The sequence below is a fragment of the Ostrinia furnacalis genome, unplaced genomic scaffold (genome assembly GCF_004193835.3).
Source record: "Ostrinia furnacalis isolate ACB-3 unplaced genomic scaffold, ASM419383v2 OfSCF5665, whole genome shotgun sequence".
In the NCBI taxonomy this organism is placed as follows: domain Eukaryota; kingdom Metazoa; phylum Arthropoda; class Insecta; order Lepidoptera; family Crambidae; genus Ostrinia; species Ostrinia furnacalis.
In genome coordinates, this window is record NW_021135904.1 from 22,088 (window position 1) to 37,802 (window position 15,715).

A 15,715-nucleotide genomic window follows, 5' to 3' on the forward strand; every position below is an offset into this window, starting at 1 on the left:
GGACTCACGCTCAAGAGCTTCTAGTAAGTTCTACCAAGCCTGTTCAACTCCGCGAGTTTGCATCGAAAACAAAACACGCGCGACACACCTGAGATATCTAATCGACAGGACAATCGCGAGCTAGCATCGTGTACTCGTAGGCTAAGCACGGCAAGGACGCCGAGCAGTGGGTGCAGTGCCTTAGCATCGCCGTCGCCCACTCGCAGGCGCGCGACGCGCCCGCCAAGGCCAACAGTCTGCCCGCGCGTGGCCTCACGCTCAAAGGCTTCTAGTAAGTTAAAATTCTTTAATGCCTCACTTGCTGCCCGTGGCCTTACGCTCAAGAGCTTCTAGTAAGTGACACACACTGCAAATACATACTTTAGTATATTATACTTGGCATGGTGTAGGGGAGACCGAGGAGAGTTGTGACATTGTCGATTTTTTGTCGAGCTCGCAACAGTGCGCATTTTAGTTTAAAGTCTACGCTAAGAAATACGTTACCAAAAATCTACAATGTCACAACTCTCTTCTCTCTTCCCTACTCGTAGGCTATGGTCAATAGACTGCCTGCCCGTGGCCTTACGCTCAAGAGCTTCTAGTAAGTAGCATATACACACCCGTAAATTGAAAATACTTTAGCGCTTTAGTTAGCATCAGAAATTGGCGTTTAAAAGCTGTTAGTAAGTCTCGCTTCTGTACAAAAAAGTAACTGTATCCTACAGACAGCAAATAGCGACACATTCTGAACCCTGAATCGTCATAAATCTCTCGTAAGTTCTGGGAACTGCGGGATTGTAGCCGCCACGCCTTTAACCGACTTCAAAAAATTAACTATGATCTCGCAAAGTACTTAATTTGTTCAAGTCGCAAAAAGTCGTTATTTGAACTACTTAATGCCGCTGTATACGGCTTACATTAAAATTTTTGTAACTCCTGCGTTATCTTACCAGTAACTCCTGCGATTGTGAACTCTCAATAATTTGGGCATAAAAAGCTCTTTTACATATACGGTAAATCACAAGGACTTTTCCATGTGCTTTATTTTATTGATAGTAAGTTCGATAGTACTGATCGCCCTGTTCTTTTGAAATATACTCGATCACATTCCCTAACATGCGTCGTATTCTTAAAATCCTTTGAGAGCATTTCCTCTCATATTCATTTTTGATTTTATCCAACCATTATGATGCCCCCATGTTTAGTGGAAACAATAAATCGATTCTATTTTAACATTTTCGACGTACTTTTTTGTAGCCGATGTAACAGTAATTTAGTTAAATGTGCCTTATAAATTAGTGTTTGTTAATGAGGGTTACTTAAAGTACAATGATGTTAATACAATTTTATCGTTTTAAGAAGTAAAATGTATGATTTTTATTGTTAAGTTTTGTAATCTTGGTTAATGATTTTTGAAATAAGGACAATTTCTTGATACTTGAATGTTTTTGTTGCTGAATTTCGAAGAGAAAAGTTAGTGTGTTCGATTTAAATCAGATATTCATAGTCTGTTTATTGAACTACTTATTCCTTATTTTTCATTACAATGTTTACAATTGACATACTCGTATTTTATCCATTTGAGATTAAAAGAGATGTTGTCGAAGACTGATCGCTGGTCATAGCTCGTAGACTAGTGACGCGTGTGCACGTGAGACCACGTTTGTGATTCAAAATTGACATTCCCGTCCTGTGAGACAGTTGGCTCGATAATAATGAAATTATTATGGTCTCAAAATACATTTAATGGTTGTAACAAACAAGAATGACATTAGGGTTAGCTTTCCGAGCATTATGTTCGATTATTTTTAGTGCTAAGTTTTGTTTAGGCGATGTCTATGAATGCTGCCGTAAATCAGATACACTTGCCATTTTCATAATGCAATAAGCACAATTTTTGTAATACACTCGTGTGCTTAGTATATGCTTTTCGTAGACGAAGACGCTTTTTTTTCAATGAATTTTAGGTATCCATTTATAAATGTGTATACATAATAATTTAATTAGTGGCTCTATTTCCAACACAATAAGGTTTAATTTTGTAGACGTAAACCGGCCGGTTATGGTTTTCATTGCATAGTGTATTGGGTTATGTATATTCGATGATTTTCTTGATGAGTCTGATAATAGTAACAGTGTACCTGCCTGATTTGTTTTGCATACCTACATACCAGTGTTCAAGCCTGACTGTCATCATCACCAAATATAAAGTGTTCATTGAATTATTAATACATTGTAATTCTTAGATTGTGTGCGCTGCAAATCACACTATTGTGACAAAATGTATAAGCAAAGCTGATTAAAATGATGGAGATCAACATTATTTTCCAATCCCTTTTTTAAGCTGGTTGTACCTACATATTATCTGCAATGGTGCGAATTTGTAGCGCGACTCGTACTTATAACACTTATGCTATAAGGTGCTTAATATTGCTCAGTCCCTAAGCTAAATAGTTAGTTATGTAAAATAAATAAGATATACCACAAACTTAAGCAATCGAAACTGCTTATTGAATTAAATACATTATTATTAGTTTAAATCCAAGACATTATTATTGTAAAGTTGTCTCAAGATCTTTTGCGTATGTTTGATACTTACGAATATTTTTTTGCTATATTATTCAATCAGTATTTATGAATTAAAATGTTGTCAATTGAATACTATTTGTATATTTGGTTATATTATACTACTCATATCTAATTAAGGGAATTAAATGTAAAAAGTTTTTATAAAAGTTTTTCCCATTTTAAAACTGTAGATCTATAATGACTTTTTTTTAAACTGGCACTGAATATGGCAATGGAAAAGGAGAATTCAATATTAAGTAAAAATAAGTTGTATTATTTTCATTTACATAAATTACTTTACTATATCTGTTCAGAATCAAGGGTTATGGAACTTTCTAATGTAGTAGATATTTATAAAATTTTATACAATGTTAATTAAGTTTAAGTATAGCTTTAGCTTCTGAAACTTATGAACTTGGTGCTACATAATAATACATATTGTACCTAATTAACGAATTAGTGCTTCCATTGTAATTGGGTGTAAAGCGACACAATCCTGCTTTTATTACCTATACAAAATGTTTGGCTCTTGTACTTAAACATTTACTTATTTATTACAATAAATAACTAGTTCTGTTTGTATTCAATGGTTTTATTTTTATTTACATATTCTCATATTATATAGCCTGGACTCATGAGCATCAACTGCCGTTTGAAACCTGCATTGGGTTGCACGGCAGGTCTTTTCCCTTTAACTAAATTGTAAGCATCTTCATATTGCATACCTTTGTAATGCATTAAATATGCTATAGCGATCGTAGAAGTGCGAGACACTCCCGCGTTGCAGTGGACCAACACATTGACGCCCGACTCCACAGCTTTGTGGATGAATGGCAAACTGTCACAGAGTACAGGTTTTATATCTGTTTCAGGCAAATCTAAACAAACCACAAACTTATGCTCTACATCAACATACCCATCTATTCCTAGACTTAGCACACATTTAATATCATATTTTTCTAACACATTGCTTGCTGTACAATCTTGTGAACCTATGTACAGATGATCAACAATCATAACCGGAACATTGTCCGGTTTTGTATCGACGACAAAACCGTAAGTCGATTCGAGTTTTTCGACATTTCCACCTCTCTCCACAAACCTCTGTCCGTCCACTTTAGTCACCACTGTTTTTGTTTCTTTTAGTTTATTTTTCTGTTTCGTCAATTCACTGAGGAAACTCATGTTTATTCACTGTCACTTAAGTCGGTGTCTTCTTGTTTTTCTGCAGTTAGTGCCGCGTCGTCGTGGTATACAAGGTCCTGAGGATTGTACTCCACTTTGCACAAGTAAAGTCCATCTGGGGGACAGCTGGGAATGAATGTGTGCCAGGAATGCTTGGAAGGCACTTGTAACATTACCTTTATCTCTTCAGGAGGTAATTTACCGATTGCACAACTGATGAGTGTTCCCATCATCCGTCGGATCTGAAATAAGGGGTAACAAAATGTAAATAATATGGTATAATTCTTGAATCTGAGTCAATTCAATCAACTGCTTCACTGGTAGTAGAATTATCTGTGGCAAAACATGGCTAAGTAGATTGAGATGAGCAGTTTTATTCAGTTATTGCATATGTGTAACTCTAACTAGTGACCTTGCAGGTGGCAAGGGATGTCTGCTCCTACCACATAAAATAGGTACTGTTGACATTCTTTTGAGCACGAATTACAAATTGGCTGCTACAGAACTATGTAGTATTTATTCTGTGATGCTACTTATTGCTTTCTCTGCAGAGGAGACTATGTTCTACAGTGTGGAGACTATAGTGACTGTACGCATACCTGGTTGTGAACAAACGCGCGCCCCCTGAACTCCACCTCCCAATGATCAAAGATGGACTCCTCCGCTTGCGAGTGTGACGTCACGAGCGGCGCGCCGGGCCGCACCGCGACGGAATACAACTCGCGCCGGTTCGACTTGTTCTGCTTCAGCTTGTCGAACTTCTTGAAGGTGGTGAAGTCGTGGTACCCCACTAAATACTTCGCGCCTTCTTTCAGCTTCTCAATGTCAAAGTTGGATAGCCTTAACAAAATAAAAATAATGATTTGTTACATAGTTTCTTACATCTATTGTCATAATTATTAATTACAGTCAAAATAGTTTTTAAATTATGTGTTCTTTTCAATTAACAGTCCAATTTTAACAGTAATTTCTGGCTTAATAGAACATACACAATTTTAATCAAGAGGTATAACTAACTTTTAATAAGGCAATGGGCTGCTAGATCATAGAGGATATAACTAATTCTCTAAATGCTAGATCTAATTCTAGATAAAAATGTTATGTTACCTTGTGAAATGGCACCTCTTCCATTCTTCAATAGGTATGTGTGATGCTATGCAAGAGTGTTCTGGTAGAACTTTATCTTTTTTCAGTACGGCAAGTCTATAATTAACAAATTAATCTATTCAATCTTGCTCATTCCTTGTCAAATAAACAATTTGATATATTAAACCAAGTTAAAACTTACCTATACAAATATGTTCTAGATAATGCTTTAAATCTGGCATTAAAATCATCAGGAACCCTCAAGCACTTCTTGACAAATATGCTACTATTTGTGTTGTAAAAGTACTTGTTTAAGACATAGCAAATGTGGGGCGGATCATAAATTTTGGCGCCATATCTGTCCAAATCAAAGTGGGCACTGGAACACAGCGCATGCACTCCACCATCTGTGCTAAGGAAAAATTATAAAATATAAATCAATTTATTATATTTTGTTTTAAATAGTAATAATAAGTAACAAACCTCTTGGTATAAAATAATTATAATAATATTCATTCTTTCTATTTCCACAACTATCATATTACAGAATTTACAGGTAATATTATTGCCTTCTATTAGTAGTAAGTATCATACAACAGCTTGTAATTCAAGGAAAATCACATGAAAAGTAAATCTAGAACATGATTTTACTGTAGTCTAGTCACATCAAAAGTAAGTCTTGACCATTAATTCACTATATTGATATTCTAGGTGGAAACTATTACACCTCAATTATTTATCTTCTAGATACAATGAGATGTAGACATAATATCAATTAGACGATATTTGATGATTGATGTATAAAAAATTAACAAAGTAATAAAATATGAACTTACAGGGGACAAGCTTACCGGCTAGACAGGGTAATTTGCGGATAGTTCAAAGACTTCAGTTTATATAGCCCCATTTCTATCATTCCTTGCACACTATCAGGATCAGGATATTGACTTTTGCCTTTAACCCTTAATTTTTCTGAAGATCTGGGGGTTATTGCAATAATAATTAATACCCTACAATCGTGAGTAATCTTGGTAACAATTATTTATTATCAATTTTATTAGTTTCTTACCTAAATCTGGTTCCTATGTACGAAAAGAATGCTAAGTATCTAGCTTTCATTGTTAGCCACAACCACTACTTATGTTAAATTGAATTGATTGATTTACTAAATAAAATAAAAATAATTGAACTCATGAACTGTGCGTTTTGAGGTTAGCCTTTGAAATATGACAGATTTGACAGCTGTCATAGAGTGAACAGCTGACTTCCATCAGTGAAAAAATCCTAAGCGCTTTAATAAATGCGGAGTGAAGTGAATACAAATAAACACAGGGGCGAAGAGATGTCGGAATAAAAACTACTGCTAATGTTACTTTGTCTAGACTAGAGTCTAGACACTGCTGTTTTTAGATTTTTTTACATTCTGTGTGGAAAGGAATGGTTTTAGTTTGACATTGACAAGTTGTTTCATTCATCTTGTTTTCTTTCATCATTCATTCATTTGTCATTGTCGAAAATGGCACAACGGACGTGGCATATGTTTACATTGTTAACAGTAATATTTACAATTTTATCACTCGTCGGAGATGTTTTCTCTACATCAGCGGCACCATGGTACGAAAATCTACCAGCGGTCACCATGGATTATAAGGTTCACATAGACGCCGGGAAGGAAGACTGCTACTTTCAGTATGTTCAGCCGGGCGCTACGTTTTACGCCAGCTATCAGGTAATTAACGTGTTTTTCCGTTTTTATCGCATATGTTCCACATTAGCGTTTGGTTCTGGTCGGTTAGTGTTTTATAATCAAGTTAGACTGTCGTTAATGTGATTGAAAAACTAAGTGACGTTTGTGAACTTTCTAATTTGTAGGTGTTGAAAGGTGGCGATGGAATGTGCGGGTTCGCGGTGCGGCACCCGAACGGGCAGATCGTGCACCCGTACGAGTGGCGGCAGAGCGCGGAGTACGCCGACCAGTCGTCTTCAGGCGGCTACTACGCCGTGTGCATCGACAACCAGTTCTCGCGGTTTGCCGGCAAGCTCGTCAACTTGTACCTGTCTGTCATCCGGTATGACATGTGGGAGAAGTACGCTAAGGAGGTGGAGGAGATGGACATGAACATAAAGAACTTTACTGTAAGTATTTCCTTTCTTCTTCATTCTGATTCAAGTGAATGTCAAAAAAATATATCAAACCGACAAGCAAATTATTTACACAAATTAGGAGTTGTGGTGGTGTTTAACATGCAAATATACTAATATTTCAGATAGGTAAAGAACCTTTAAAATGCTTCACTAGTAGCATTATCTGTGGCAAAACATGGCTAAGTAGATTGAGATGAGCAGTTTTATTCAGTTATTGCATGTGTAAGTGTAACTGCTGCCCTTGCTGACAAGCAAATTATTTACAAAAATTAGGAGTTGTGGTGGTGTTTAACATGCAAAAATATTTCAGATAGGTAAAGAACCCTTAAAACGGCTCACATACATAGGATTTTATGAATAAACAATACAATTAATGTAGTATTGGAAAGCTTGAACAAACTGGCATCCTAAAGATGCAGGTCCCGAATCATATCTGTAAGAAAGGTAATTAGTTCTTTTGCTTTTGTTTCAGAACTCTATCCAGTTTGTGGAACGTAATATTAATGATATACTGCAATACCAGTACCATTCTAGAGCGAGAGAGTCTCGAGACTACAATTTGTTGATGGACAACAATAATTATGTTTTAAGGTAATTTTCCTTTCAAACTTATCAAATTAATTAAGCTTTGAGGCAATATATCAAATTAGTTATAGCAGAATTCCATACCTTTGCAATGTTTATCAAACAACCTTGAATTTGTATTAAAACCAACATGGATTGATTTTCTAATTTCATTAATGATATCAAAAAATGATAACTCATGATTGGATTTTCCCCACAGTACTATGTATTGTATTATTCGGCACAATGTTACCAGTTTTCATAACAAATCCACAACCATTAGTCATCTACAGTATTGCAAATACCTATATTTCATTTTTAGGAAGACATTACACATGTAGCAAAAGAACTGAAAAACATAACTAAATGATTGGTAGAAATAAATTATTTTGACATTTCTTACAGGTGGTCATTTATCCAAATCCTGGCGATAGCAACAACAGCCACACTGCAGGTCTATTTTGTTCGAAAACTGTTTGAAGTCAAAGACAACTCCTCCAAGACAAGGATATGATGTACTTCAGGTCCGCACAGGGTGATCTATGACTTGTTATCTCAACGCACATTCGACTGAACATTCCTGTTATTTAATTTCTTCGTTCTGGACTTCGATCTCTGTATCCATTGTGTTAGTAGCTTGGTTTCTATAGTCATAATAAGTAACAGTGCATTCATTAGTTTTAATTTTGCATGTAAGGTACACAATCATTTCCAATAGCTCTAAATACTGTATAGAAATTGAATTGTGTTTACATTCTTATCCATGATATCTGAGATTAACATTTCTATGATCTGAATAATTTTAAGTATTTTTAAATGGATTTTTTACTTATTCTAAGTTAAATTGTTTTATATTTATTTGTAACAAGTCAAAATATTTTTTAATTTATTTACAAAAACAAAATGAATAAATCAATTTCAAAGCTTGACATTTTTTATACTACTTTTGTACTTGTAAGTGTTACCAATTTGTTGAGAAAATTGGCTTTTAAATGCTGATTCTATTGCTTACAATAATAGTTCATGTACTTTAGGTTTGTTGTAAAATAAAAAGTTAAGTACATAAAATAATAAAAAATATATTTCCTATCTTAGTTTGTTTCTTTCTAAATAAACAATATTTATGATTTTGGTGTCTTTGCAGTAGTGTAACAAATTAATCAAATTAGAGGGCTGTAATAAAGAAAATAACATGCTTTAAAGAAATTTATTATATTTGATAATATTCATCATTATTACATAACTATAAATAGATCTCACCGACTAATACATGTCATTAACTCTATATACAAAACAATAATTTACTAGAGTAAGTACAATAGATATTGGTGATGATACTTATTACAATTTCATTGCCTACTAATGTCATTAAACGGAATGTTAATACAATTTATTATATTGAAATTTATCCGTGAACATCGAAAAATATGTAATAATATAACATTTGACTCATTCGCTTATATGACTAGGTAATTTTAGAAAATTGCGGTCAAGCGAAGCGGAGACATACAAAATACACAATATAGTGGGCGAATACACTCGTAAACTTAACAACTAATCAGTAAAGGTTCCTAATTAGAAAATATTCTGTACAATAAATTGCCGTGAATCTCATGCGTAACTGTACATTTCACATCTAACAATAATTAAACATAGCATTATAAAGAATACTCATTGAGAGTCAGCCCCGTCCCATCGAGTGGGCGACAGCGAGCACCGTGTTAGTAAACGTGTCCAAAAGTACGCTTCTTACGTCTAAGTAAAGGCAGTGTCTGGACGGACGAGCGTCGTTTCCAGTGCGTCACACTTAATAGTGCAAATTACAGACTTCCTAAATAACTCCTACCAAACTTCGCGAGGACCGCGGTTCCAAAAAGTGAGCACCATTGTGTTTGTTAACCAGGATTGTTAAAGCTAATAGCTAAACTACAAAGTGTTTGACAGATTGTGATATTAATTAGTTTTTGTGATGTCTTTGCAGTAACTAGTGAAATAAGGAAAATTAGGTGTAGTTATAGTTATTGTAGATATACAGTAGATTCTATAGGAGCACCATGTTTCTTTCGTAGAATGCAATCCTTTCCTGCCAAAGAACTTGATATCGTAAATATTTTATCTCATAACGTTTGCTGGCTCACAGTTTAATTAAGCCGGAAACCAGTATCAGAATGACTAATTTGTTATTTAAATGTGGTAATGTAGTGGCGACACCTTAATCTAAGTTACGCGCGCGTAAATTCAGAACTTCGGAAACCTGTTTAAAAATGTAATGTTCTTCAAGCGGTGGTCTCTCACGCTGTTAGCACTTATCTAAATGGGCAATTGCCGCATAGCAGCCTTCGTCACCGAGGTTTAAAGGTGACTTCGTTTCCTTAAAACTGCCGCGTATCCGAGAGCGTTGCCTGGAGATGAGCGGTCGAGTGGTGATTGGCGATCCGCTCAGCTGTTTAATCCAGAGCGAGAGAAAGTAGGTCGCTCAGACCGGTGCCGATTCACTCAGCTGCCCAATCTGGACCGAGTGTAGGTTAGTCGCTCTGAGCAGGCAGTGCTCTTGGTAGTTGGAGATGAGTGGATTAGTGACGATCTTGTTTTCTCAAATCTGGAGGCACCAGCAGCCTCTTTTCTCAGAGCAGCGTTAACTATACATCCAACAGTATTAGCGATCCGTTCAGCTGTCAAATCCACTGGGCGTCGCTTCCCTCAGAGCGACGCTAACCATACATCCGACAATGTTAGCGATCTCGTTTTTGTCAAGTCCGGAGTGGGCGTGGCTTGCTCAGCATCTGACAGTATTGGCGATCCGTTCAGCTGTCAAATCCAGATTGGCGTGGCTTCCCTCAGAGCGGCGCTAACTATACATCCGACAATGTTAGCGATCTCGTTTTTGTCAAGTCCGGAGTGGAATCTGGAGCGAGAGAAAGTAGGCCGCTCAGACCGGTGCCGATTCACTCAGCTGCCCAATCTGAAGCAAGTGTAGATTAATCGCTCTGAGCAGGCAGCGCTTTTGAGATAAGCGGATGACGATCAAATCCTCGCCTGCAGCCTCTAGTCTCAGAGCGGCGCTAACTATACATCCAACAGTATTAGCGATCCGTTCAGCTGTCAAATACAGAGTGGGCGTCGCTTCCCTCAGAGCGGCGCTAACCATACATCCGATAGTATTGGCGATCCGTTCATCCGTCAAATCCAGTGTGGGCGTGGCTTCCCTCAGAGCGGCGCTAACTATATATTCGACAGTGTTGGCGATCCGTTCAGCTGTCAAATCCAGTGGGCGTGGCTTGTCTCAAAGTGGGCGGCGCTTGTGCGCGAGGTAGGTGGCGGAGAGCGCGAGCAGGCGGTACCGCTGGCGCAGGTTGCGCGCGCGCACGTGAGGCGACGCGATCTCCGCCGTATACGCGCCCGGGAACCAGCCCGCCTCGCCGTCACGTGTGCGCTCGCCGTAGTACCAACCTGGAGGATAACACTGATTAGTTTCAACTCTGTGGGAATGGGTGTTAGGTCGCGTTTTGATTGTGTTTTTGTACATTTTTACATGCATACGAGTATGTCAAAAGTTCATTTTACTTCGCATCAATAGAAACGTATCCTTAGGCTTGATTTCGTCCTACGCTGACGTCGGTCGCGTACATCGGTCGAGCGTACGAATAAACACAATGTTCTATGAAGCACCGCACTGCAACGCCGTCGTCAGCGGCAGATGATTACATAGAACTAGTGTGTCATCGTGCGCGCCGCTGACGTCGGTCATCGATGTCAGCCTAAAAGGAAATCAAGCCTTAAGGATAGATTGGCAAATCTTTAGGACATCTCACGCGAATGTTAATTTACTAAACAACAGTCGTTGCTAGTTGACTATTAAGTTCCGGTGACCACAAGAGGATGAGTCCCGTGATTCTAGCTGGTTTTGCACATGACAAGTGCCACCTGCGGGCAGTCCCGGCCGCTGGTGTCACGCGTGACAGTGACAGTGTCCCAGCTAGCGACCTACCCTCGCTGGTCTTGCGCGTGACGTTGACGATGTCTCCCTCGGCCAGCGGCAGCTCGTCGGGCTGGGCGGCGCGGTAGGCGTAGAGCGCGGCCACCTGCGGGCAGTCCCAGCCGGCGTAGACGGCCTCGCCCTCCGCTCCCTCGGCCGGCGGCGCCAGCGCCTCGCTCCAGCGCGACGCGTCCGTCTCGCTCGGGCACGACATCAGCTGCGGGGAAAGGACAAATCAATATCGAGACAAGACCTCAATATTCCGAGTGCTTAGTACGATTTCACGAAACGTCATCGCTAGCGACTGCGTAAAAAATATATGAAAGATTGTACAGCGCCCCTTGCGGATACTTTCAACTAAAATCTTCATAGATTTTTTGACGCACTCGGTAGCGATGCGAAAACGTTCAATACAAACTCGCACTAAGCACATTGATAATAATATAGCGCTGCGATTACTGCTCAGTGCTCTCGGTGGTGGGTGTGAAGCAGAGCAATGCTCGCAGTGCTATATCGGAACATACCCCTGAATAATTAGACGATAAACGATTTACCACTAAAAATAAAGTACATCTGTTGGGCTAAAAGTTTACACCTCAATGGGTTACTGAAATAGGTTTTTGTTTCCCAAAGACCATAATTGTGACCATTAATAAAAGACGGGTGTGAAGTACATATTTCATTTACAGGCACATTGCCATTGCATATCCACGCATGCGCTAGCTGCGCATACGCATACACCTATCCCGAACAGGTCATGTAAATATTAGGTTGATTTACGGATCCTCCACACTAGCGTCTTTCGAGTGTCATTTTCTTGTCAGCACTCGTCCAGCGTTAATACGTCACTGGTTCACCGTCACCGCGACGCCAATACTTAATGGCTGCCGAACGCCGGATCTACGCAGAATGCGGCGCCAATGGGCGTTGCGTCGACGTTGGCGAAAAGATGCTAGTGTGCGGGATACCCTAGCTAAAGCCTGGTCATTGAGCACGTAGAATTTTGTCCAATGACCCCAAGCTACCCGAGGGTACCCTATCGCTCGCGCGTAATTATGTTGCTGTCGCGCTCGCACACTCACTGCGGGCGCCCGTCGCACAGTCGCGACAGCAATATAATTACGCGCGAGCGATAAGGATGGGTAGCTTGGGGTCATTGGACAAAATTCTACGTGCTCACGGACCAGGCTTTAGTATACAATGTATTATATTCTAATGTAGTAGTGCTCACCATCTCGACGGTACGCCCCTCGTGGCGTGGTCCGCGGCCACGTACGACTCCTCGCTAAGGTAGGGGATAATGTACCTTATTACAAGAGCCATAAACACCATCTCGACGGTGCGGCCCTCGTGGCGTGGTCCGCGGCCACGTATACTCCTCGCTAAGACAGGGGATAATGCACTCTATTACAAGAGCCATACGCACCATCTCGACGGTGCGGCCCTCGTGGTGTGGTTCACGTCTTCGCTAAGGTAGGGGATAATGCACTCTATTACAAGAGTCATACGCACCATCTCGACGGTGCGCCCCTCGTGGCGTGGTCCGCGGCCACGTATACTCCTCGCTAAGGCAGGGGATAATGCACTCTATTACAAGAGCCATACGCACCATCTCGACGGTGCGTCCCTCGTGGTTCTCGAGCAGCGTGAGCAGCAGCGCGTGTCTTGCCGCCGCCGCGCCGCCGTCGCTGCCGCACACCTCCAGTAGTGAGCGGGCGCAGTGGTCCACGGCTACGTATGACTCCTCGCTGTGGATAATGTACTTTATTACAACTGGTTTACAACCGCTTAAAGGTTCTTTTAAGTGCTATTGATAGCTTGTACACATTTACAAGCATATCCAACGATCTGGTGAAGCACTGGATGCGGGCAGCACAGGATCGGTCGTTATGGATATTATTGGAGAACGCCGTTGTTCAGCAGTGGACGTCATTTTGTTAAAACGAAGTTGTGAGTTAATTATGCCGCATTAATTGTGTAATGCAGAAAAGTTATGGAGTGGCGACCACGAACCAGAAAACATGGTATACGCAGGCCTCAAAGCCTCTCACTCTATGAACCGATGATCTGGCGAAAATCGCGGAAATCCTGACATGCTGCCCGAATTCATGTTGCCGCTGTCTAGGGCCGGTAATAATGGAAATCCGAGGAGATTTTTGTGGAAATTCATGGGGATCTTTGTCCAGGAGTGGACTGCATTAGGTTGAAATAAAAAAAAAATAGCCTGGTTGCGGGCAGCGCAGGACCGTTCATTATGGAAAACCTTGGGGGAGGCCTTTGTCCAGCAGTGGATGTCATTTGGCTGAAATGAACGAAAAAAAATAATTGTTAGACATGGACCTATAAAAAAAGGCGGACGGAACTCGCGCTACAACAAAACTGTGACGCAAAATTTTGGCGTTTGTCTATTGTGTGAGTGAATTTAGGGATGCCATGTTAGCCAAAACATTTTACCCATTTATTTTAAGAAAAACATAGATGGGCAGATATGTTACTTGGAAATGTAGACGAAATTATATCGTGCCATTTGAAAAGGATGAAAGATGAATACGTTGAGGTAGACGCGAAATTTTCAAATTTTCTTACTTTGTTTGCAAGTCAGTGTCAGGTACGATTCACGCAGTTACAAATTATCAATCTTGTGTACCTACGTAATCATATTCTTATGTATCATCAATATTATTATCTCTGATAGATTTTAACATACAACCTGACACTGACTTGCAAAAATATAAGAAAATTTGAATTTCGTAGTTCCACGCCCTTGGGAAGGATCAAATCTGCCTACGAAAATATATATTATCCCATTAAAACACAGTTATTATGATACATTATTTTATTTCAATAGTATGCGTAATAAAAACCTAAAAAGTCTTAAAATTATAGATTTCCCACTTTTCGGGTAATTTTCCCACGTAAATAACTGAGAACACTGGCTTTTGACGTATTATTTTGTCGGGTGATTGACGTTTGATTTTAATATTTTAATGTTTATAAAATCGGGGAAATAAGTGATTAGATTATTAGTTTACCTGTGAAATGTGATTCCTTGATTTTTGTTCGTTCGATCAGAACGGTTTTTACACAATTTCACCACGCAAGACATGTCGTATTTGTGTTTTTTTTTCGCCGCGTAAATGTGTCAACTGTGTGAAGTTTGCACTCGAAGTGGTGTATCAGGGTATGAATGTGTGCGTGCCGGCCTGTACGTACAGGCGAGCTGGTATATCCTAATGTCACAGTATTTTGTTGATGAGAATCCGTCCGTTGTTAGACGACTGACCTCTTCTTCTTGGTGATGACGAGCAGGTCGTTGAAGAGGAACAGGTGCAGCGGCAGCTTGTGGAACTTCTTGCCGAACGTCAGCTTCAGCTCGTCCGCCTTCCACACCAGCTGCGTCATCTCGCCCGACCGCACCAGCCAGCGCACCGGCCTGCGAGACACGAGATTAGACTCTATGACTCTAAAACATGTTGTTACATTGATAAAATTGTAAGACCAACTCATATTGCTCTGTAATTTTTTTTCACACATGTTTATGTAAATAAATATCTTTATCTTTATGCTGATGAACTTAAGATTAACATTGCCCCGTGACATTTATGTGAATTGCAATTCAAGTATACGGGTGATAAAAATATCGCTCCCTTTGCCACGTTGGAATAGAAATAACTTAATAGTTAGTTATGCTAATGCATAAGTCATCATGGCGTGTTCATGTGGCGTTCTCTGCGCTTGCGACGATGCACGGGCTTGTCCATGAGCTCGTCTATGAGCTCATACGAACACTTATAATGTATACTAATAGCTAGAGATGGTCATGGAGTTTAGAATTTATATTATACAAAAGCGTATTGTCATCTACATAAAATAATGTGCTCGTAATATTTTAGCTGTCAGTATCTAACGCCCGTATTCACAGCGATGCTTGCTTATGTGAAGCAGAAAAACGAACGCACAGCGTTGAATATAGCTCTGTGATTGGTTCGTTTGTCACCCTGTGCGTCCACGCGCACTATGAGACTTCATAGTAATGTTTGTGAATACGGGCGTTAGACAATATGAAATGGATTTTTTTTCATTTCATAAGAAAAATAGGCCCCGGATTGCATTACTCATAACGACAATCCAACACTAAAACACCCTTGACTCTCTTGTTTCAGAGTTCAATTTACCTTCTATCCCGTCGCCCGCAGGCGGGGCCCAGGAGCG

The 15,715-nt window shown here is 39.7% G+C and overlaps 3 protein-coding genes across 9 annotated transcripts in view; 1 reads left to right on the forward strand and 2 right to left on the reverse strand.

Annotated features, from left to right (window-relative positions):
• Nucleotides 1–1,143: 1,143 nt before the first annotated feature.
• LOC114361388 (tRNA pseudouridine synthase-like 1) lies at nt 1,144–6,208 on the reverse strand. 2 transcript variants are annotated; one of them, XR_003656592.1, is made up of 6 exons: nt 5,888–6,208; nt 5,655–5,798; nt 5,021–5,230; nt 4,840–4,935; nt 4,332–4,572; nt 1,144–3,974 (listed from the first exon to the last, which is right to left on the reverse strand). XR_003656592.1 is itself a non-coding variant. In XM_028316380.1 (6 exons), exons 1-6 carry the CDS (start codon nt 5,935–5,937, stop codon nt 3,735–3,737), a joined length of 966 nt encoding a protein of 321 aa, XP_028172181.1. In that variant the 5' UTR covers nt 5,938–6,208; the 3' UTR covers nt 1,144–3,734. The 2 variants fall into 2 exon arrangements, 1 of the variants encoding a protein (XP_028172181.1); XM_028316380.1 differs by having other exon boundaries at nt 5,670–5,798.
• A 97-nt stretch (nt 6,209–6,305) lies between these two features.
• Nucleotides 6,306–8,238, forward strand: loj (p24 family member logjam). The gene is made up of 4 exons (XM_028316381.1): nt 6,306–6,547; nt 6,691–6,954; nt 7,436–7,554; nt 7,933–8,238. The coding sequence occupies exons 1-4, from the start codon at nt 6,335–6,337 to the stop codon at nt 8,039–8,041; spliced, it is 705 nt and encodes a 234-aa protein (XP_028172182.1). The 5' UTR covers nt 6,306–6,334; the 3' UTR covers nt 8,042–8,238.
• Nucleotides 8,239–10,686: 2,448 nt separating this feature from the next.
• The window catches only part of LOC114361387 (ephexin-1), a 35,218-nt gene continuing 30,189 nt past the window's right edge, over nt 10,687–15,715 (reverse strand). For all 6 annotated transcript variants that reach the window (XM_028316378.1, XM_028316376.1, XM_028316374.1 and 3 more), the window contains 4 exons: nt 14,787–14,936; nt 13,113–13,251; nt 11,516–11,720; nt 10,687–10,977 (listed from right to left, as the gene is read on the reverse strand). In XM_028316378.1, the coding sequence (XP_028172179.1) occupies nt 10,811–10,977; nt 11,516–11,720; nt 13,113–13,251; nt 14,787–14,936 (661 nt within the window). In that variant the 3' untranslated portion in view covers nt 10,687–10,810. The remainder of the gene's footprint in view (nt 10,978–11,515; nt 11,721–13,112; nt 13,252–14,786; nt 14,937–15,715) is intronic.